Source organism: Cygnus olor, chromosome 16 (assembly GCF_009769625.2).
Source record: "Cygnus olor isolate bCygOlo1 chromosome 16, bCygOlo1.pri.v2, whole genome shotgun sequence".
Taxonomy (NCBI): Eukaryota; Metazoa; Chordata; class Aves; order Anseriformes; family Anatidae; genus Cygnus; species Cygnus olor.
Genome location: NC_049184.1, coordinates 7,933,463 through 7,956,286, shown reverse-complemented (window position 1 = coordinate 7,956,286; position 22,824 = coordinate 7,933,463). Strand labels below are relative to the sequence as shown.

The window sequence follows — 22,824 nt, the reverse complement described above, 5'->3', positions numbered from 1 at the left end:
AACAGGCCTGCACTGTCATCCAAAGCTTTTCTTGGATTTGGGCAACACCATATTATTGCTCAATAATGGAAGAAATTTAAATTCACTTCAGCATTCATAAAGAAATGCCATATTTATAGCCTGTGGTTTGCTGTGAAGATCAAAGAAATCAGGCTTGAAGAGGTACATGAAGAAACAGAAAAAAAGAGCAAACAGATTTCAGGGTTTCTCCCCAAGATCCTCTTTTTTTTTTTTTTGAGTAGGAACAGCCCTGTTGATCTGAATCTACCCTATGTCATTCCTGACAATAGCACCAGACAGACCCTTTTATGCTTCAGTTGCGACTAAAAAGCGCTTATCTGAAAAATTGTAAGGTATTTGCAAAACCTGATCTTCCACTCACCAACACTGCATAGAGAGAAAACACATAGCATCTCTGGGCGTAAGTCTCCAAACACCCTTTGTTTCCTTTGTTTCAGTTGCGAACTCCCCAGGTCTGGGCAGACTTCTTGCTATGTATTTTCACTCCTTAACAACACAGTCCTGTTCTCTGCTCAGCCACTCCTTTACCATTTATGCTGTAGTCCCCAGGGGTCTGTACTGTGTATGTTTGAAAGGTGCACTAGATTAAACTCCAGTGAGATCTGGAAAGCATACTTGGGAAGCTTTAAGAGCAGAATGAAATAGTTCTGACTTCTGTTGTACATCACAGATTAACTGTTACAAAACTAAGTTATCTCAAATAGGAGAAAACATGTGAAGAGGTACGTTTAGAACCACAGAGTCAGGGGAGTGTCAAGAAAAGACTTAACAAGATCTGCTAGACTAGAAATATTCCCATATTAGAAAAAGCCCACTGCTGCAGTTATGTAATAATACTGAACACGCATTTATAGTAGGAAGCGTTTACAGGTAATGTTCTGCTATACTGTTACTGTTTTTACATCAGTTGCTTCCCTTACTGCACTTAGCAGTTCTGGATTTAAGTTTAAACACAGCAAGTCAATATTTATTTTAGATGCTTGGAAAAGCATACCACTAAATTAGATCCCTCCTGATTATTCTGTATAAACTATATCGTTCACATGAGCTTTAGCAGTGTCACTATTTACTGTAGAAGAAACCTCTCAAGAAAACAGTGCTAAAAAGAACAAGATAGACAATGCATTTCTGCTCTTTGACCAAATGGCTTCATGACCTTTGTCTTATCTATAAGATTGGGATAAATATTTTATATTCACTATCCTAACAAGTAATTTATCAGTATAAATACAGTCAAAATACAGGGAAAGACACATGTTGAATTACTGATATTTTTTTTCAAGATACCAACTTTGCATGACAACTCAAAGAATCTTATTTTTTCTACATTATAAAGATCCAACTAGTAACCACCTGAAATATTTTTGAAAGACAGTAAATAGCATTTCAATATTTAATAAAATGCCCAGATTGTCTTTTGCAAGTAGCTTTTGCATTTAATTTTATCCCATTTACTTTTAAGTTGCAAAAAGATACCTACTCTTCTTGTTTTACAGAAAAAAAAGAGTATGAAGGATGTTGTTAGATTTAAGCTACTACGATTTAAAATTTCTGAACTGAAGTTCCAACCTTTTATGTAACCTCATGTAGCATTCAGAAAGTTACACTAATCTGTTTATATATTCAGTGCTTTCTCCTCAGCATAAAGCTTCCAAATCCTTTCCATTTTCCAACAGAAAGATAGGAACTCCACATTTTTTTTTTTAAACTGGGTCTACAATATCCAGAATAATAGCAAAGAAACAAAAGAAAAAATGGAAAAAAAATGGAAGCCACTGAAAAATCCAGTGTCTCACAACAGGAATACCCTTCTTGTCCATAGAGGTAACACTGTTACAGCCATGAGTCTAAAGCAAGAGGCAAGGCTTGCAAGTAAAGATAGTATCTCTTATATTAAGCTGTCAGTCTAATAATAGAAAAAATTTAGCTATTGCAAAGTTAAGTATTCCTCTCTGCAGTATGTTGGGGCATCTGTATTCTTTATCAGCATCTCTTATTTGCTTTCTGCTGTTTCATCTTCTCTCCATTTTGTCTTGCAGCTGTGAAAAACTAGGCTGCTTATTTTAAGAATTTCTTTAGGCATGCCAGATTGAGACAGATTAATCTGTTTTAGCCACACCAATAAGATGTTTTTTATTCAAGTACGAACCCCCGGACTGGATGACGTCCCTACCTTCGCTAGTTCCTGTCATATCATCTATTCTCATCTGTCCCTCCAACTCTATTCCATGTTTCTGAGCACTGCCAACGCATCTGTGACTATAAAAAAAGGAAAATAGTCTTATCAGTAACTGGGTATTACACCAGGTGCTCAAAGAAAGCATTCTGAAAAAACTCATTGCACTACAGAGGAAAAACCGTGTTCTCCTCTGGAAAGGAAACGTAGGTGGCAATAAATATGCTCTTAAATACTTTCTTAAACGTAACACAGAGCCCAGCATAAATCTCTCACACTGATGAAATGCAAGGTATTTCCTTATACTTTCAGGTAATAAAGTAGTAGTTCAAGTGGAAAGAAATGTTAATTGGAAGAACAGGAAATTATATCTTATTAGCAACACTTCTAAATGGCTGTAATGAGAAATGCTGGTAAAATAGCCAAGTACTTCCTCAAGTCGCTTCATGCTTCATGTTTCCAAAGCACTTTTAAAATCAAGCATACTACACTAAGTCCTTGGAGAGGCATTTACCTCCTATTTGACAAGGAAAGTACACAACTGATCTATCACAGCTGCACAAGGAGTCTGAATTCTTAAGTCTTAGCTATGATTTCACCTCTCCAAGAATCAGCTGTAACATTTCTTGCATACTTCTACAGCATCCAAGAACAATACTGTTACCACCCAACGCATATTTTTCTGCATGTTAGTATTGGAAGCTGTTTACGAAGCTACCTCAAAGCTTATGATTCCTCTTCAGCATGACCACATACAACAACCATGTTCATCAGAAATAATTCTGTCAAGTCTAAAACTTGAGTTTTAGCCACAGCTAATCGCAAAGTAACAAGAAAACTTCAAAGGGGGTATTATTTAGCACTAATCTCAATCTTTCTCCTGTATTTATACCGTGTGTGTATCAATTTATTCCTTTTGAAAATCCAAGCAAGTCTATCTGCAACCATACAGTAATTTTGAATTTCATAAAATAACTGAAATTTTAACACCTCATTAAGAGCTTAACACCTTGAGAAAAGTTAAATGCTGTTGGTATTTAAAGGACAGACTGGGTAGGAAACGATCTTGAGAGTTTAGAACGAAGTATTTCTCCTTTGGCTTGAGAGTTAAGATAAGAACCTCACCTTCTGTATAAGGTAAGAAGATTAATGCCACTTGCAGGTAAAATATTTGCACCAATAAACTCACAAAATAGAGTAAATGTTTGACTGACATAGTGGCTATAACTTGTTTCTCTTACTTTTTGCTTACATACAGGCTGGGTACAAGTGCAGAGATGAGGTCCCAGTTTAAGACCCACTTTGTGACAAATGCTAACACTTTTTCTTGGTTGAATTTTATGGGTGAGTGTGAGGAGACCTGTCTCCAGTTTTGTTTTCTCATATTTAGGGCAGAATGCATTCACATCTCTGATCGTGCACTGAGTGAAGACTTTTTTGGGCAGCTAATGGCTAGATAGACTGACTGCTGTCACAGAAAGCAAACTTGTGATCTTGCAAAGTAGTTTTTCCTCAAATATTGTTCTCACATTTTATTGCACGATATTTTAGTTACAGTTCTTCCTCAAGGAGGCAGCAGCAGGAAAAGTTAGTCTTCCTTTTACAATTAGTTTAGGAAAACAACCTGTAGGGATTGCAGCGATTTGTAGAAATAGCATTGCTCATTTGTACAAGTATACATTCCGTTCTCATTTGTTTTAAGTGTCCCTAATTAGCTTCTGTACTGTGCCTCCCCTACAGATTCAGTCCAGGTCAATATTAACATTAGTCCAGCCTTCTCTTGTCTAACTTAAAAAGGTCTTATCAAGCTTTATATCTTCATGGATACATACCTCCTATGCATTCCTGCAGACACATCCCTTAGTCTTTGCTGCTGCAATAACCTCATGCCATTGATTCTTGGTGAATTTTACTGAAGACAAATTCTCTCAGACATGGAAGCTTACTGGATGGCACAGAAGCACTAATGGGTATTAATGGTCTAGCCATAGAATCTGTACCCTTGCTGGAAAGAGCACTTGCTACCTCTGTAAAAGTAGTACCTGCATTTAACATCAGTTGTGAGCCAAAGACCATTGTAGGAAGTACATTTGCAGAGAGCTTAAGTCAACACCAGACTTATTCTGTGAAAGCACACCTTATGTTGAGACTATATGAAACAATTTCATACATTTTTGACCTCTAGGGAGAAAAAAATCACTATGAATCAAGTAACTCAAAGCTACTAAGATGTGGAAATTGTGTTTCATTGCACTTTTTCAATCTACCTGATGCTATTTTATTTCCTCATACAAAACTATTTACACACAGGTTTATTGCCTTTTGAATTATATCATTTTTCAGGATGACCAGTCCCCTACTACTCAATTCTGTTACACAGAAAGAAAATCCCAAAGTGCAGATAATTGCTACCACACCAGAATTTTCATACAGGATGAATTTTTAAATCTGACACTGTTTCAAGAACATCCTGCTAACTTCAGCATTCCTTTAAGAAAGGGGCGAGCTGTCAGGTTCTGTACAAGGAAGTTTCATCCAGACAAAAGGCATTCAAAATCAAATGCACGATAAAGTAACTGGGTTCTTTCAGCTGCATATCACTATTAAGATACAGTAGTACTGTTTGCAGACTTTGTCACCTCCCATGGCTACCTCATAGGCAAGTATGTCCAGTACTCTTCATACAACTGACGATACAGTCATGCACGTATAAAGGAAGGTACAGGATAGAAGTCATATGGTTGGGCCTGAGACCAGCAGGCACAAAAGCTGTACACAAAAGGGCTAAAGAAACTCAAGTGTTTTGTCGCTAGGTAAATGTTTACAAGGGCTGCCAATGCATTAGATATCGGAGAAAATATTTCTAAGTGGATTGACTACAAGTTAAAAAACTGTAAAACAGTTATAACGTACTTACATTAACAGTGAAAGCCTCCAAATCGCCAGCAGCAAATGGTGAAGGAGGATGAAGAACATTCTCCCAGTTTCACGTCCTAAACTTTACCACAAGCAGTCTTCAGGCAAGTGATAAAATGCAAGATTGATTATTTGCAGCTACTGTAGGAATGAGCACATCACAGGTCAGACAACAGAACTGAAGGACAAGTTTCTTGAACTCTTGCATGCTTTCCACATGTACAGATTTGCTTCAGGGGAAGGGAGGAAGGAGCAGAGGAAGCAAACATTTACGACTACTATGAAAACAGAACCCATTTAGCTGCCCAAGAGAAAACTGAAGCCCATCTAGATTCACACTTCAGAATAAGCAAAAGATGCATTCTTCCTCATTTTTACCTGTCTAAAAGTAATTGAGAAAAAAATATTTCATTTCTATATCCGTTTATTATTCCAGTCTGTAAAAATATAAGACTAATATACAACTACTACAGCTAGCTTGATTTCATAAAATCAGTCTTCATTCAGTGAGATACCAATGTACATTATACATTGAAGTTGTAAGAAAAATACTGATATTTGACATTTTAAACAAGTTCATTCATGTAAAAATCACATTGCAAGGAAAATTTAATTAGAAAATACATAATATTCACAAAAATACACGTTAAAGACAGCTTGTGAGAACATTGTCCTAAATTTAATTCAGCTGTGGAAAAACATAAGATTCACAGTTAGGCTTGACTTATCCAGTACCTTAGCAGAACTTCAAAGTAAATGCATCTTAATTCTATGAAGAATTTATTCTTTCCTATTAAGGTGCACTTAAACCTCCCAGTCGCAAGAAAGGAACAACTTCCCCCATGCATGTACACGACATGCAACACTACTCAAAGGAATTTTAGTTTTCCACTCCATTTTTGAAATAATTTGGATATTTATAAATTAATTTATAAAATCTGGATTGAAAATACAATTTACATATATATGATGCGTAATACACAAAAATTAACATTAATAGCAGCTTAATATTGTCAGTCATGCGTAGCAACCTCACTATCACTTCTGGATTTTTTTTTTATATAGCTAAAGATAAAAATCTGTATAAAAACAGTCAAGCCTTTAAGCATTTTCTTCCAAGGAGAAAATTGTAAAGATGTTAAAAATTTAGGAGGTAGTGAATGAAAGGCTAACGATATCAGCATATTTTCAAAACCCTATACTGAGCCCCAGTACCATTTATATATAAAATTTAGCCATTCATAATCAACCATTGATCATCCTGAAGTAACAATTTGAAAGTATTTCATCATAGTATATGCATTAGTAAGATATGGAAGAACTTTAGAAGTTTCATGGCCACTGCAGCATTAAGCGATTATATGCTGTGCAGTCTGTCACTGTAACTGTAAATACACTAAAAAAAAATTAAGGTTTAATTTTTAATTTTTTAATCAAGTCCCAAATGCTCAGTTTTACTACATATGTTATAGAATTTCTGTAAAACAGAACATTACTTGTTAAAAAATATATTATCGCATGTATTTAGATCAATCAGTTTGCAGGAAAGGTCCTAAGAGATTAATCCTCATGCAATTCATAGTGGGACCCTAGTTAAATTTCTACAAGTCCTTAATACTGGCATGTATATCCAAAATCTTCATGCATCTGTTAAAAGCACAAATTAGGTAACACAAGAGTTTGGTAGCACACTCACTTTGGGTGTTTGTATTTGAGCAATGAATTGCCTTGTAACATTAGCAGTCTCAGACTCAACCCTCCTGTGTAAGCTCACCTTGCACCTAAGCTGCAAAATACTAAAGTACCACAGTAGACCCAGAATATACTTCCACCAAATGAAAACATTACACCTGTATTAAGTGCACTACCAGTTCATCTTCTGTATCTGTGGACCTCATTCTCTTCTCATCCACGTGCCTTTATTCCTTCGATAATTCACAATACATTCAAGTAAACAAAAGGCACAGAAGTGCAAACTAGCATAATAAATGAAAGTCACCGTCGACTGATGATTTCATACAGGAAAGTCTTTTGATAAAGGAAAAAAGATATCTTAAAGTAAACAATTTTCCTTCAATAAAGGAAGTGTAGAGCAGCACTGACAGAAAATATGCATATATAAAATTTACACATTGCAGAACGATTTATTTTTCTCATTTCACTCTAAGTGGATGTAGTAACTTCATTTTAATAATCAGCAATATAAGTAAAACGCTTAAATTCTTGGTCTTGTGCGAAAACATTCCAGGGCCTCTCCACATGCATACTAAGGAAGCCATAAATCAATCCAACAAAACAACCCTAACCTGCATTTGCAATGTGTGCCATTGTCTGTTATGCCAACTCTCCATAAATCAGAAGGGGCATTAACAAAGCCTTCCTTGACATCTATGAGACTAGAACTCCAATGTTATTGAAGGCTTGAAAATACTTGAGATTATTAATTTAAAATTAAACATCACTAATACCTGTAGCAATTTTGTTTGTATAATTACAAAGAGCTTAAACAAATGGAGTTTTACCCTCTGATGTGCTATGAAGCCTTTTACAGATGCCTTAACATTACTCTCATGTCAGTAGAGTTACCAGAGGTAGATGTTTCCCCAAGATAGACTGAGGAAAAAGAACAGGATTAGTCTCCTTTCCTGCTCATTACATCTCCCCACAAGGCAGAACACGCTTCCAAAAACCTGAAGTACTGGCTCTGGTAAGCACAGTACAAGAACTGGTCACATCCTACCTCGCTCAGAGGTTGGCCTAGACTGCTGGATCCCTACTGAGAAGCTCCATGCATCCTTCTCCTCAACCCTATTTGTTCCTATCTCATTTTCCTGCGACAACTTATGTTCCCGACATAGGGTCAGGTAGGGAACAGTGCCAAGTGGTGAAACAGGAGATGCCAAATGGGGAGAGAGTATGATAGAAACCTTTCCTTACAATTGTCCTAGTAAATTTGCAGCTGATTATGTGCATGCTTGCTTGTACATTTGCAGTATCAGGACTTGTCACCAGTATTTTGCTTTACATACAGCAACTTTGTAAGATTCAAAACACCCAATCAGTGGTGCACAGGAAGATCGGTATCTACGGTCAAGTTCATCAGAACAAACAGTTTTAATAACACACAGCTCAAGTTCTATTAAAGCCTCGTCCTGACTTCAATCTGCTTTTTTTTTTTTTTTTTAATCCAGGAATTTAAGTCAATTTAAGCTGCTCTGAATCATTTAGGTTTGCAAAAAGTGACTTTTCACATAGATTAGATACACTACAACAAACTTTTGCTAGTAGAAATCTTTACAGCTTCTACTAGGACTGATTTTTAACATAGATTACATAGTATGTTATTTCCATAGCATTATGTTTACATCTGATTTCTTTAAAACTTACTGGGATTAGCAACTAAATCCAATGATATCCTTAAATATTGCAAACTAAAATGAGAACAGGTCTTTGAGATACAGAAGTATTAAGACTTTCACATTTGAGTTCAAAAATTGTAGTGTCATTAAAAGTAAGTTAACGTGGCCATAAAAGGCAAATTAAGAACAGTAAAGGTGCCTGACTAATGAGCCTGTGGTTGCACATCCACTTACAAAGGGACACAACTTTAGAAGCCCCCACCTCCAAGCCCTGACTGCTGTCAGGGTGCTGACCCCTGTCACCTACCACTATCAGGGAGTTTGACCAACCAAGAATCTCCTCCCACCCCACCTCCTGGTTATTTTTCTGTTTCCTCGTACGCAGAGCCACACAAACAGCTCTACCAGCAAAACAGCAGACCAGAACAGGAATGAAGTGGCTAAAGCAGCACCACCGTACGTAAGCAGCACTTCAGTTGAACATGAAACCACAGCACATTAGATAATCGACCTCAAACAATAATGGAAGTTTGCTTCTATAGAACCAGTAGTATTTCACATAAAAAAAATCAAGTACCTTTAAAAGAAAGCTCACAGCCATCTCTTAGCTATCCTTCATTTTCAGTTTAAATTTTCCTCATCCAATTTCAGTCAGTTATCAACTAACTTTATCTTTGTGAAGTATTTACATGGAAGTGCAGAATTAACTGAAGTTAGTCAACTTACATCATTTTGAATGTCTCGTATATTTACTTTTTTTCTCCTTTTAATCTAACTGCAGTGCTCAGTAGATGGAGAGGTATAAAACATATTACATATTAAACCAAATCAAAACACGTATGGCATCCTTGCTAAGTACAAAGTACACCAATGTAATTTCATAGCGTTATTATAGTTCCATCTTCTAATGATTTATGATCTGGATCTTGTACTTCATATTCCATGCTAATGCTGCCTGCTGAATGATTCAAGTTCATCTCTCTGGAAGGAAGGAAGCCGTTTTGTGTTGACTCATGAAGGAGTTCAATTTGCGTCAACGATTCTATGCTTTCGTTGGTAGGTGCAGCTTTTGGAATCTGCTGTGGCTCACCACTGTCTTCAATAACAATGTCCTCTTCATCGCTCTCTTCTTCTCCTTGCAAGAAATTTGCTAAAATATTTGGTGTGCTACTTGGAAGGCTAGATTCAGTAGACTGACCAGAGCTGCCAGAAGTCCGACTGTTCCTCACAACGTTATTTCTCTGGTTTGCTGGTCTTACTGTAATGATCAAATTACGGCTGTTTGCAATCATCATGTCTGTAACCTGATCAAGGCTTTTTCCTGAAACTTCTATTCCATTCACCTCCAGTACTTCATCATTGACAGCCAGCAAGCCTGTGCTTTGCGCCAGACCTCCAGGGACAAGCCTGGATATGAAAATCCCCGGAACTTTCTCTAATCCATGGGGCGTTACTCTGACACTAGAGCCATCTCGTATATAGAATCCCAGGGGTTTGTCAGTTCCGTACTTGTAAAGCCGTACCCTGCGATGGGTTTCTGGAAGAATATCTACGTCTATAATAGAAGACACCGGTCTGAAGTCTTGCGGCATGCTAATGACAATGTGTGGTTTCTTCTTGTGATTATCCGGACGTAACACATTTGATAAGACATTTTTCTTCCTTGTCATAGTATCGGTACCAAAGGCACTGTAGTCTGCATCTTCTGTAAGACATAGCACATGGATGATTAGATCACTTTATATGTGGTCCACATAGCATTGCTATCATGTTTTAGGTTAACAGAATGAAATGCCCAGTCTAGAAGGTTTCTGGCTTGCGGTTATAGTAGAAACATCTCTCTATACTTGAAACAAAAGCTTTAATGTTACGGGATTCATCAAGATTTGTAATGGTTTCTGTTTCCTACTACCAAAGGAAAAACAGTACCCAAAAAATTTAAAGCAAGTCAACAGCAGTAGAGACAAAGAATTATATTCTAGCTGCTCGAGGAAGGTTAGAACGGAAAGAATGAGTACATTCCTAGAAACGCTTTAATTTTATTCAGAGTAATTCCACTTGCTAGTTTTTGCTCCTCAAGTTTCAGATCATTGGAAAAGAAAGAATGAAAAAGGGAAAGCAGCCAGTGTGCCTATTATTGCCTAGCTCCTGGAAGCTGGCCAAGTGACCTGGATTCAAACTCCAGAAAGCTTATTCCATTCTGCGCTCCTTTCCCTGCCCCCCTACACAACGTAGGTAAAATGGCTGCGGAGCAGAAACAAAGAGACCTTACACACACGTATTTCAAGCAAGATTGTTCATACAAACAATGCTGCCATGATTTGGTACGGAAGTGTACAAGTGGCTTAGATTTTTTTTTTTTTTTTTAAAAACACATGCAAGTCAAATATCTCTAATAGGAAAAAATAGGTTTTGCAGAAATAATTCTGATGTCCAAAATACCTATGTGCCAAAGGAAGCTTCCATTAAGTATACTCCAAAAATAATGAACTGAAATGCATTCAGATCCAAATTCCCTTGGATCTACACTGGTATTGCTGTGATGTTGCATAGGCTTTTCTGCAGTGGATTAAAATCAAGCAGAAGTAGTTTGCACTAACCTTGGGACTCAGAATGGAAGATTTCTTTGTAACATCACATTATGATGCCATCAGTACAGCCACGGAAATAAAAGAATAGCTTTACATTTTAATCTGTGAATTGAAATAACTATGGGAACGCTATCCTAGTGTGAAATTTCAGGAGAACTGTTCAATTGTTGATGAAGTACAGCATGAGTCTGTAAACCAGAAGACTTCCCCCTCCAAACTAAGATGAAGGTATATGTGCATGTACCAGCTGCACTTGGACTTTCACTTCAGATGGCTTAACCAAAAAAGAACAGAGGAAGTAGTTCCAAAGCAATAATCTAATACTATTCCAACTTGCAATACTAACCCTTTCCTTCCCCGACATCAAGGCTACTGAAAATGAGGGTTGTTTTTTTTTTTTTTGAAAATGTGATTCATCTAAGACAACCGTGGACTTAGAATTCTAAAATACAGAATTCAAAAGAAAAAACAATTTAAGTTAGCCCACCAATAAAGTGATTATAAACTCATTTTGTGTGTACAGAAGAGTAGTAGTTCATCAACTGTTTAAAGAATGTCCTGAAGAGGGCCTAAATTATAAATATATATGAAAATTTTTAGTTTAAGAAACAAATCACATCTGAATATGCAAAGCTGTCTACTAAAGACTGAACATCTTCTGTATCAAACTAAAGTTTACAGATAAAGTTGTTTAACACAAACAGGAGCAACTGCTGAAGAAGCTTCTGCTCCGTTAGTCTCAGAAGTGATTCCTGAGTATCTCAGCTACTTTCAGATGACACGGATGCCTCACATAGTAATTTTTACTTCTGTTCTTCCTTACATTTGACCATCTTGTCATCCAGACCACTGCTTCTGTAAAAACTGCTAAATGAAGAAAGGCAATACTAAGACTGTTCCACATGTTAATTTACTACAGACAGCCCACGATGTTCTTACTTCACACGTACAAGTATATGTAGGCTTCTCTCCCACTTCACACACTCAGCTTCTGTGAAATCTGTTTCCCTGCCTTAGGATCTGCACATGTAATAACAAAGCTAATCAACAGTCTCACAAGGAAGAATAAGAAGGTAAAAGCAAATAGAAGAATCTACCTGCACCAGCTACACTTGAGCATGTTAAATTAGATGACTGTGAATACAAGAAATAAATTTTAGTTTATTTGGGAACCCAAAAGGTTCTCTCAGGAAAGCATGGAATTACTGCTGTTCTTCAGCAGAATATTTCAGTAGAAAAAAAGTATTAAAAAAGACTAAATTAAAATAATAATGGATCTAACACCAAGCAAGAAGACTTCAGGAATAGCTTAAAACTTGTTCTTCATATGCTTGAGAGTGTTAAGTCAGTTTTGTGTTGGAAGAGAGTCTCTGTTTAAAACAACCAAACACACAAAAACAAACTCACAAACCAAAGCATGTAACAGGTGGACTATGTCTGAAGTGTAAAACACTTCTCCAAATGCAAACTTCCCATTTCCTGTGTAAAATGCATTTTGGAATATCTGACTGAAGATCAGCCATTAAAAATCCTGCACTCCATAGCTGAAAACTAATATGTTGATTTTCTTCATACAATGTGGAGCAATTCTTTTAATCTTTGCTTTAAATTTATGATCAAAGTAAAAAGTATGAGTAGAAGCTTTGTCCTTATCTACTGACAACCCATCAAACCAGTTTCAACTTAGACATCTGGTCATTACATTGTGAGGATTTTTGCAATTCAATGAGTTGCAATAGCTTTACTTTATTTGGAACTACAGCTGCTTACAAAACAAGTACAATTGTGAAATAACATTAGACAGAAGGGTTTTGCTTTAAAGATCTTTTAGTGTTAAATACAGAGTAATGCACAAGTACAGAAAGGAAGTGATAATACAGGTAAAGATTATCAGACAAACAATAGATAATGGTGATCTGAATATCAGAATTCAGTAACGATGTTAATGAGTGCAAAGGTTAATTTTTAGGTCACGATTTCTCCTTCCCCCACCAGCAGCCGGTATGCATTGTAGTGATTTCAAAAACTATGTAAAAACTCCCATGCAGTCCATGATTACGTACTATGATTTTTGATGCTCTAAAGCTCTGGTTTTAATGCTGCACAAGCACTGGCAAATTCAGCAAGACTAGTGAAAAAATATTCCAAGTACCAGAGAGACATTGCATGGACAAGACACGTTGTTTTGCCTCATTTCAAAAGCTTTGCTTCTTTTTGGTTTGCATTGACACAGATTTCTAGATATCTAGTGCTGCATTACTCCAAAATAACTATTTCTTTTGGAAGTTCTCCATAAAGCCATTGACTAAGTTGGATGCGTTTTGATTGATTAATTCCATATTGCTCAGACCTTAGGCCATATTTTTTTTTATTAGAGTAAGCTCATCAAAAAAAAGTAAAATTGTACATGCAAAACATTTTGGGTTAGAGCATAAAGTGCTGACGAAAGCAAAACTAGTATGTAGGTACCAATTAATACTGGTACCAGCGAAGCACTAGGTTTCTATTGGCTTTAGTACAGGCATTGCTTTGGAAACAGTATCAAAACATCATAGGTATTGATTTTCTTACAACTCCTCTTCCGTATCAAGTATTGCAACACTAAAAGGTGTTCACTTTCTGTTTTTCCTCCTTCAATTCGAAGTGCACACATTCAGACTCTCAAAGATTCAAAGTACATGGTGATTTTATACATCAGATTCGACAGAGCGTGTACCGTATCGAAGTTCCCAGCTTCCCGCAGCGGGCTGGTAAAGCTCCTCCAGCTTCATGGCAGGCCACATACCGTGATCCCCCTCCTGCCGCTGCCAGGCCGACACGGTAGGTTTGGAATGTGCTAGCTATACAAACATACAGGCATTGCGTACATCCCAGAAGATTTACTGGCTCTTGCAAGTGATCACAGTCAGTTTCTGTGCTCTACCCAACAGTTAGCTCTAGAACCATTCACATGGCTTTTCACAGCTTCCTTCCCTGGCCCAGACAATTTTGGAGCACATAAAAGTCATCAGCTGGTGTGGCTTTCCATGACTATCAGCTGATAAGGACTAACATTTTTGTCCAAACCAAGTCTCTCATATTTGAGAATCATGAAGTGTAGCAGCAAAAGGACTGGCTTTGAAAGAAATCTTATGTAAGTATATCTGTAAGAACTAACATCAGACTCAAAAGTGCTTCTGAAACTAAGAACAGAAATGTATTTATTGAAAGAGATACGATCTTCTAGAGGCTGTTACGGGACAAACACGCTACCAGAAATCTTAACACTGAGCTGGTACTTTTGCTTTGAGACATCCTTCAAGTTAAATGGCACTTTGCTGAAGTGAAATAGCATCCCAAAATTGCAAGCTATGTACATCAAAACATTTAAACTGTAAAGCAGAGGGTTCTTGTTTTTTTTGCATCGCAACTAGACTTAAGAGTCTAATGATTCAAAACTAGTACAAACCTTAGGATACACAGTTAAAATTGCATAATTTGGAGGGAGGGCGGGGGGGATAGTGAAAGGTTGATGAAGAAAACTCATCTCTCCATATCTCATCCAAACAGCATGACTGTTTAACTTCTCCACTGCTAAACAACTTTTCTAAAGCAATATTCTCAAGTACAAAGGCATCTTTGTTCTGGCACCTAGCTAATCAGTTTAAAGCTGCAGTGAAAACTATTTCGGCATAAAGCCAAAGGACAAGGTGTTAACTACAGATAATGTTAAGAAGAACGTCCACATAGCATAGGAGTGATTTTTTTGTTAGCTTGAAACTCAAGGTGGCACCAATCTGTATATGCCTACTACATGAAATTTAAAACAACCAGCAAGTGCCAAATCTGGTTTCAATTTAACATAGTTCAAGACATATTTACAGTGTTTTTCTGATCTGCTTGCAAGCCAATGCAAATGTAATTCTTGAGGGGTAACTTTACATAAACCCCAAATCCTTACTACACTGGAGTATGAATGCAGTTTACCATTTTTAAATAAGGTCTAACAAATCATGTCTTATCTAGTGACAAATTATAACAAACCAGTATTTTCAGGAAAAGGACACGATACAGCTGGGATCTTCCCCACTGTTCTTTAAAAAGCTAACTTGTCTTTTCACCAAAATAAAGCTTTCTCACAGCAAAAAAGTCTACTTCAAGAAGTAGAAGTGAATTAACTAAAGAACCTACTTTTTACTCTATAAATCAATGTACAGTGCAGAACTGATATTGTAATTTACTGTTCTTACAAGTGAGTTTTATGGATGTTAGTGAAATACATCGTCTGAGTTATTGTCTATATTATTTATCTATTCATAATGCAAAATCCCCCACGTCAAATTGCCCCTTAGTGCCTGTGGGGGCTGTCTCCCCTCCATGATTTTATCTCCAGTAAGATTTTTCTCACAGACAGAGCGACTCCCATGCATCTGGATTTAATCATGATACATCAGTCTAACATTTAAATTCCAGATGTCAACAGTACCTGTTAATCTCTTAAACTGCTGAATAAAACTCCAATAGGCAACTATCTTCTGCAAACAGATAGCCATTCTGAACTTGTGCAATATCAAGCTCTAATTTAGACCTAACACTGAAAAATAAATATTTTACAGAAATGTACTTATGGTTAGAAAAATTTGAGAGGGTGAATAATTTCATTAGAGGATCTCCAGGTTTCTTACCACATTAACTAGCATACACATGCTTAGGACAGACAGCTTTCCAGTTCTCCTAAATTAGGAGCCAGAAGTGATTATTAGACAAAATTTCTAGGTTAGACATGCATTACCACAATTGTTGCATAGTAGCATTGCAAAAGCACCCTGTTGCTCTCACTTCAACCCCTTAAAGCGTTCTTTGGATGCAGACTAACGCTATTTATCCTGGATTTTATTGCAGTTTGCATGTATCTTACACCTGCTTTCAAAAAATAATGCATTCTTCTAGACCAGTAAAATAATGTAATAAAATTTCATATCTTAATACAACACAAACTTTCTCCCCCACACTGCTGCCACCTTCCCCAGTGAGTTTTTGCCAAAGACCTTAAATTCCCAACTATTCTTGCTGGGCATACAAAAAGAGGACAGTTTTTCAATAGAAAGCCCATAGAGAACCCTTCAGCTGATTGTATATAGTATATGAAAAACCACGACAAGAAGAAAACAAACTTGAGTTGTTTATCGCTGTAGTTTCAGAACAGCACAGACCAGAGCAGCCCCACTAATAGGAACTGTTTGTTTAAGCATTTGATTCTCAGATTTAGATGTACAGTCAATAAGGAGCCGTGCAGTCAGATGAATTACTCACACCTTAACAGTAAGACTGCTGCACATGTAGCTCAAATTCATGCAGCTCAGCATTAGTTACATAACTTATCAGAAATAAAACACTGAACCAAATTATTTCCACATTCTCCATCATATAGACCCCTGTTCTGTAAGACAATGATGTTAAACCTCAATTTAATCAAGAGAAGTGATCAAAGTGGTCACAAATAACTCAGAACAAAGTACAGCGCTGGAAGTACTGGACTCACCAGGTTCTTTATTTCCATAAACTGTACAGCCAGAAGGCTAGTGCCAAAGGGAAGGTGATGACAGCTACTACTTTCTATTTGGCTTTTCTTGCCAATCAATTCCTGTCATGATAAACTTATGTGGGTTAATCTTATTTCAAGTTTTGTGCATTATATCAATTCTATTCTCAGTTTCTTGCAGAATTCTAAGAAATAATCCGTCATTCTTTAAATAAAGATACAAAGAATGAAGTGTTAAAGATGCTACGCTAGTAAGAATTGGCATTAAGAGTTTAACGCTAGTAACAATTTAAAAACATATGGTGTTAAAATGTAACCTCAATAATCCCAGTCTGACAAAGTAGCTTATCTGTTTTCGTCATATGGCTACTGTAAGAGATTAAATGGAATCACAGACCTCTTCTACATCACCATTCTATTAAAGCAAATAGTTTGTCCCCTTGGCAATTCAGGGATGAAAGCATATAGTCCTTGCTATACTATACTCAACAAGACAAATACATTGTCAGAAACACAGCAGCTGGCAAGCAGCCACACTAGTTTTGAATATTGTTTTTGTGTCAGGCTGCTTGTTGCGGAGCTTGTTCATTTTTTGGAGTGGGAAAGCCAATAAAAGCTTCTGATAGCCTAGTATTTTCTAAGAAAAATATGTCTGCCAACAAGCAACAGCCAGGAACAGCACATATCTTTACAGAATAGCTAAGGAACAAGTCAGTTGACTGTCTTATGACAGGAATTGCGCATGCACGTGTTCGCATACATACTTTTGCACATACATGCATCCACACACACCCCTGTATGCAAGTAGGTAGAAAACCAACAAATGCAGAAATTAAGTTTTCTTGGCTTCTCTGGAGTAAAACAATTTCAAGTCGCATCATTAGATCCCCCCCTCTTCTTCAGTTCCTTATACTGGATATATTCTGCTAGACAAGAACAAATACAACTTCAAAATTGATTTCTGCCTCCAGACCAAAATGAAAGCAGACACCGAAAAAGACAAACAGAACGTGTACCTAGAAAACATGCTATTTTTAAAAAGCAAGTTGACAAACTAAGTGGCATTTACATTTGTGAAGTTTGCACAATCAATTTGTCATTTTGAAAGCTTCTTTTTATTAGGAAAGTGTGATAAAAATGGCATATTAAAAGTTAGCCTTTATACTTATACTTTATACTTCATGTAATAAGACCTTCTAGATTCTTTTCCATGCTGTAATGGCCTCTCCCCTTGTCTGATCAAGGTTGGAATTTTAAATGAAACGCATCTAACATATGGAGCATAAAACTCTAGAAATACTGAGCTGAAAGTTTATTTTCATTTACTTAAATGAAAGCAGACAGAAGCGTTTGCTAGAGATTTAACTTGATTTTATCCAACCAAACTAAATACACGCAAAAAGCACTAAGCATAAATAGATTGCCTGAGGAAGAAGCTCTTGCAAGACAGAAGAGTTGTAAATAAATTTCATGATCTATAATTATGGAATTCAACATCGTAGAATAGGGCATTTCCTCCAAACGTCATACTGTTACTGCAGCACGGTACTGCAAACAAATGATTCACCTGCTTCAAGTGTGCTTACCTTTTCTCTGAATGAAAATCCTGAGCAGAGGATTGGCTGTGGAAACTGCTTTATGATAGTTGTCGTCATTATTGATAGGCAGCAGGTCTCCGTGAACGTCTGTATATCCCACTAGAACATCAACATTGGGTATCTTGTGCACGTGCTGCAGTAATCCATAGAACTCCTCAAACTTCCCAGGTTTGGACCTCTCCAGAGAAAACCGTCGAAACTCTGCTCCAAACTACAACAAAATATACCTTTATTCGTACGGAAACCTAACATATACTCGAGTAAAAGTATATTTTTTAATTAAAAAAGTAAATGAAACTATAACCGATAATTTTGAAGGGGAGTACAAAGGTCCATTAACATTGTTTTTTTCAAAGTTATCATAAGCTGCTTTCACTGCTGTTTATGTCGAAGCATTTGCTAATATGGGAAGTTAGCATTAAGGTGACAAACCAGTGCAAGAATAACAGCAAATTCTCACATGCTTATGAAACAGCCATGCTCTGGGTAAGGGAGGGAACTGATACCCAGCACTGATGTTTATTGGTGTCTCAAAAACCAGCGTGATTGACTTTCTGCGGTATGTGACTACCTGACGTTTTTCAAGGAAGTTTCTGAGCACATTAGAACGGCATGCATAGTTTGATATGTGTCTCTGGTTAATGCTTACAAGACTTAGTAGTGTTCATATTCCTAGCTGTTCAGACCACAAACAAAAAGCCGCTTTGACCTGACGGATGTAAAGAATGGCTCCTGACTTTCAGCACAAACTATGTGCAGTAAAGCTTTAGTGATATGGTCTTAAGGCAATTCTGCTGTTGCTTGGAAAGAAATCAAGGGGGAATCCAACCACTACCCGCCTTAAAAGCATTCAAAAGATTTGCCTCTGCCATCAAGACTCAAAGCTTGATTGCACAGACATTTAAAATGTACCTGTATCCAAGGTTTAAAACAGATGAGGTGCAGACAATACACAAAATCCCACACACTTCATCAGTGGCACTGTACTTTCAGGGGTTGCATGTGCATTTAGTCATTGTGATCATCCAACAAAAACACCAACACCCAAAATAACCCAGCTCCCTATTCCACTAAAACTTTACTCCCCTAAGTAAGATATAAGTTTTTAAAAACTAATGCTAACAATGCTTTAAGCTTAATTGTGAGCAGAGCACAAGGGCACATGGAACAAAATACTGACTGAAGTCTGAGCTTCAGTGTCAGGTATGTGCTACCCGCAGTAGATGTGAGGGTGCACAAAAAATACCAGGCTTCCAGACCCAGACCAACCCTACCTCACATTTGATTACAACCTTCAGGAGAATAAAGGCTTAAGAGTTCACACATACAAAGAAATGAAAACAAGGAGATAAAGACCCTGATGTTAATGGGGTGTTAATGTGCTAACCCCAACACAACACAGCAAAACACCCTGCCCTTCCCAACACCTCACCTTCCTCCAAAAGGTGCAGATAAAGGAATCTATTAGCTATAAGCATTCCTCTCCTAGAAACACTCCAATGATAGGAACATTAAGTCAGGAGAATGATTCATGTGTGCTTACCAAAAAGCAAACAGCCGCCTGCAGGAGGCCCTCCCTCCACGTCAGAGGCAGCATGCTCACTTATGACGTCGGTGAAAGAATTTGTCTCATGTTCCTATTTAATCTTGCTTCAGCTATTTGAAGTATGAACACTACAGAAACTCTCCAGGCATTGCACCAAATTCCATTTGCTTGGCTTTGACAAACTATGTAGTTTAAATACAATTAAGTTAAAAAAGCCAACAAACCTCTCAACTTGAAGGAAGTGTTAAGTCTGCAGGAGGCAGACAAAGGACCGGCTTTTCAAACTTGGGATTTTAATTTTCCACGTGATTTTATATGAAGTTGGTGCAAACACTAAGAAACAAATCATCTGGCTATTACTTCCTAACGGGGCTTGCCATATGCTCAATGCTATTATAAAGCAGATAAACACAAAAGTAAAACCATGCAATTTCACGGGCAGTTTATTTTATCCCTCTGAATTGTTTTCGTTTTATATCAAATGTTGCACTCCATTCCATTAAAAAAAAAACGCACTAGCAAAAATTAACAACTTGTAAGAAGTTTAAAAGAGACAAAAGACTCAAAGAGACTAATTTAAGAAAGGAAAGCTTCCTGCTACTGGACCTGGTTACAAATACCTGCTGTTACGTGGTAACTCATCTGGGAAAACAAGCTATGTCAACTTACTAAGAAATTACTAGAGGACATAAGTAAGACTAGCTTCTGAGAGGAATCTTTAAGTCCTCTATAACACAGCATACTGCTGCTATACTATTAGTGGTCTCCAGCAACAGTGACAGAGCAAAACTTAGAGCTACTGTATCCGTCTTTGTCTTATCAGTATTAGATTTCATTCTGAAAAAAATACTGTTCCAAGTCGTAAGGGGGGGGGGGGGGGGCAGGACAGGGACCTGAAGTTTCTGTCTCAGGATCTAGAGGTTTATCTGGGGGCTTTCATACCATCACCAGAAACTCTAATAGGGGGTATAAAACTTGTCTATGATTAGAGAAAGGGTTAGCCAGAGTAAATATACTATGGGGCTTCCCAGGGCTAGCTCAGACCAGTTACCCAAACTGAATAAGCTAGACTACCAAAATAATTTTGCTCATGTAACAACAAGTACAGTTGGGCTGTGCTGACATCTGTCAGTACGGGCACGATTATTGATTTGGAGTACCTAAATAAGGAGCTGTGCATCACAGCCTTCAAAGCCAGGCAGTAATGCTCCCCTCCACCTCCCACAGAACCTTTCTTTTCAGAATTTCTTATTTTCATAGAAGGAAGATGACTACTATGCTACATTAAATCAAGGTGATTTTAAATAATGCATTAGCGACAAGTAGTTCGAGGAATGCCTTGAAACCTGCTTTATAATATGCACTTAAGAGACAGTCCCTACTCATTACAACTTCAGCACTTCTCTATGAATACCAAAGGGTGCATCACACAGCTGATCGCCAGATACATTTTAAATCAAGCAAAGCACATGATGAGGGGAACATCAAACCTAGTGATTTGGGCTAAGGCAAGAAATATCCCACAGCAACAGCTATGTTTAACTAGTATTTGGAAGCGTGGCTGCCAGGTATTCCTCTGTGTTTTGACTTTGTCCACATGAAGGTTAAGTTAACAACACTTTAAAAAATCATTACCACCAACGCAAGCTGAAGAAGCCAACCACACATTTTCTAGTAGAAGTTTCAGCACTTGCCATATTAATCTTAAAAAAAAAAAAAAAGAAAAAGACACCCAAGTCCTAGCTGCTTCACCTACAGTGCAGCCGCAATACCTGATTTGTAGGAAATGACAGGACACAACACAGGCAAACAGACTGGAGACTAGTTTAGAAAAAAAACAGAGATACAAGAGACGTGTTTTACTGATAGAAGAAAACACATTCCTGTAGAGGTGGGCACAGACAATGGAAAAGGGTTTTTAATCTCAAGTTATATATACAGTTTTTAACAGCTTGACACCACTTATGATGTCAAGGATCCAACACCTTTACTGCTGTAAATTTTAGTTTACAAGTAACAGCAAAACGATAAATCAAAGAAACATTATCCATACAAACAAAAACAAAGAATAAAATGTTTCAGAACCCTAAAGAAGCCTAAGAACCCCAACAAGACTATGGCTCAGTAGCACATAAAAGTTAACAATTGGAAGAACGGATGCAGAGATACTGATGAGAGATGATTTACAGAACTGTGCGAAGCTCTGACAGCAAGAAACCGTTGGTATTAGCCATAAGATAGATATGGGCTTGATAAAGTAACTCCCAGTGTAAAGTCCTCAAGGAGTTTATAAAAGAAGGCAAGTGCTGTGGTAAGGTAACGTAGCCAGCTAGCTACTCTACCGAGTAGGGCGAGCTATAACAATATGCTCTACTTTAAAAAAAAAAAAAAGCAAACAAAAACAAAACACCACCACCACCAAAGTATAGAAATGCAGAACCATTAAGTTAAATAAATAAATAAATAAATAAATATTTCTTTCCTGGTTTGGACGAAGAAGAGGTTTGGGTTTTCCGCCTAAGACCCCTCTTTCCACTCAGACACCCCCACATTCTCCCCCTCCACCTCCTTCCCCTCCTGTGCAGCACTGGGAGCCCAACATCCCCCCCAGATCCCCAAGCCCTTTTTTCTCCCCCCCCGAGGACCACGGACGCCCCCACAGCGCCCCGGGCCCTCAGGGAGCCGGATCCAGGTGAGCCCGCAGAGCGCCCGCGGCACCCACCTTGCTCTTCACCTCCATCGTGCCCAGGCCCCGGCTGCCCGCGGCCCCGCGGTAAGGCCGGTTCATGCCGCCGGGAGGGGCCGCACCTCAGCCTCGTCCCCTTACTCGGCTCCGGGGAGCCTCCTAGGAGCGCTGGGGAAGGGATCGAGACGACAAGGGAGGGATCGAGGCGGGGAGCGAGGCCCAAAGCCGCCCGCCCCCGGCGCCCTCCGCCCGCCGCCTCCCGCCGCCCTCACAGCGGGGCCGGGGCGGGGCCTGGCGGCCGCCCGCACCTGCCAGCCGCGGGGGGGGCGGGGCCGCGGCGCCGAGCCGCCACCGCGCCTGCGCAGCCGGGCGGGGCCGCGCACCTGCCGCTCGCGGGCATGCGCAGTGAG

The 22,824-nt window shown here is 38.2% G+C and overlaps 1 protein-coding gene across 1 annotated transcript; it reads right to left on the bottom strand.

The window, feature by feature from the left end:
• Positions 1-5,523: 5,523 nt before the first annotated feature.
• Positions 5,524-22,700, bottom strand: PARD6B (par-6 family cell polarity regulator beta). Its single transcript, XM_040576441.1, has 3 exons — positions 22,451-22,700; positions 18,171-18,393; positions 5,524-10,177 (listed from the first exon to the last, which is right to left on the bottom strand). Exons 1-3 carry the CDS (start codon positions 22,514-22,516, stop codon positions 9,351-9,353), a joined length of 1,116 nt encoding a protein of 371 aa, XP_040432375.1. The 5' UTR covers positions 22,517-22,700; the 3' UTR covers positions 5,524-9,350.
• Positions 22,701-22,824: the final 124 nt, after the last annotated feature.

Excerpts from the sequence above, each read along its gene's own strand:
- PARD6B (XM_040576441.1), bottom strand. The coding sequence starts at position 22,516 with ATGAACCGGCCTTACCGCGGGGCCGCGGGCAGCCGGGGCCTGGGCACG. Across the intron at positions 18,394-22,450 it reads CGATGGAGGTGAAGAGCAAG|TTTGGAGCAGAGTTTCGACG; the intron begins GTGGGTGCCGCG and ends ATTTTGTTGTAG. Across the intron at positions 10,178-18,170 it reads GATTTTCATTCAGAGAAAAG|AAGATGCAGACTACAGTGCC; the intron begins GTAAGCACACTT and ends TATGTCTTACAG.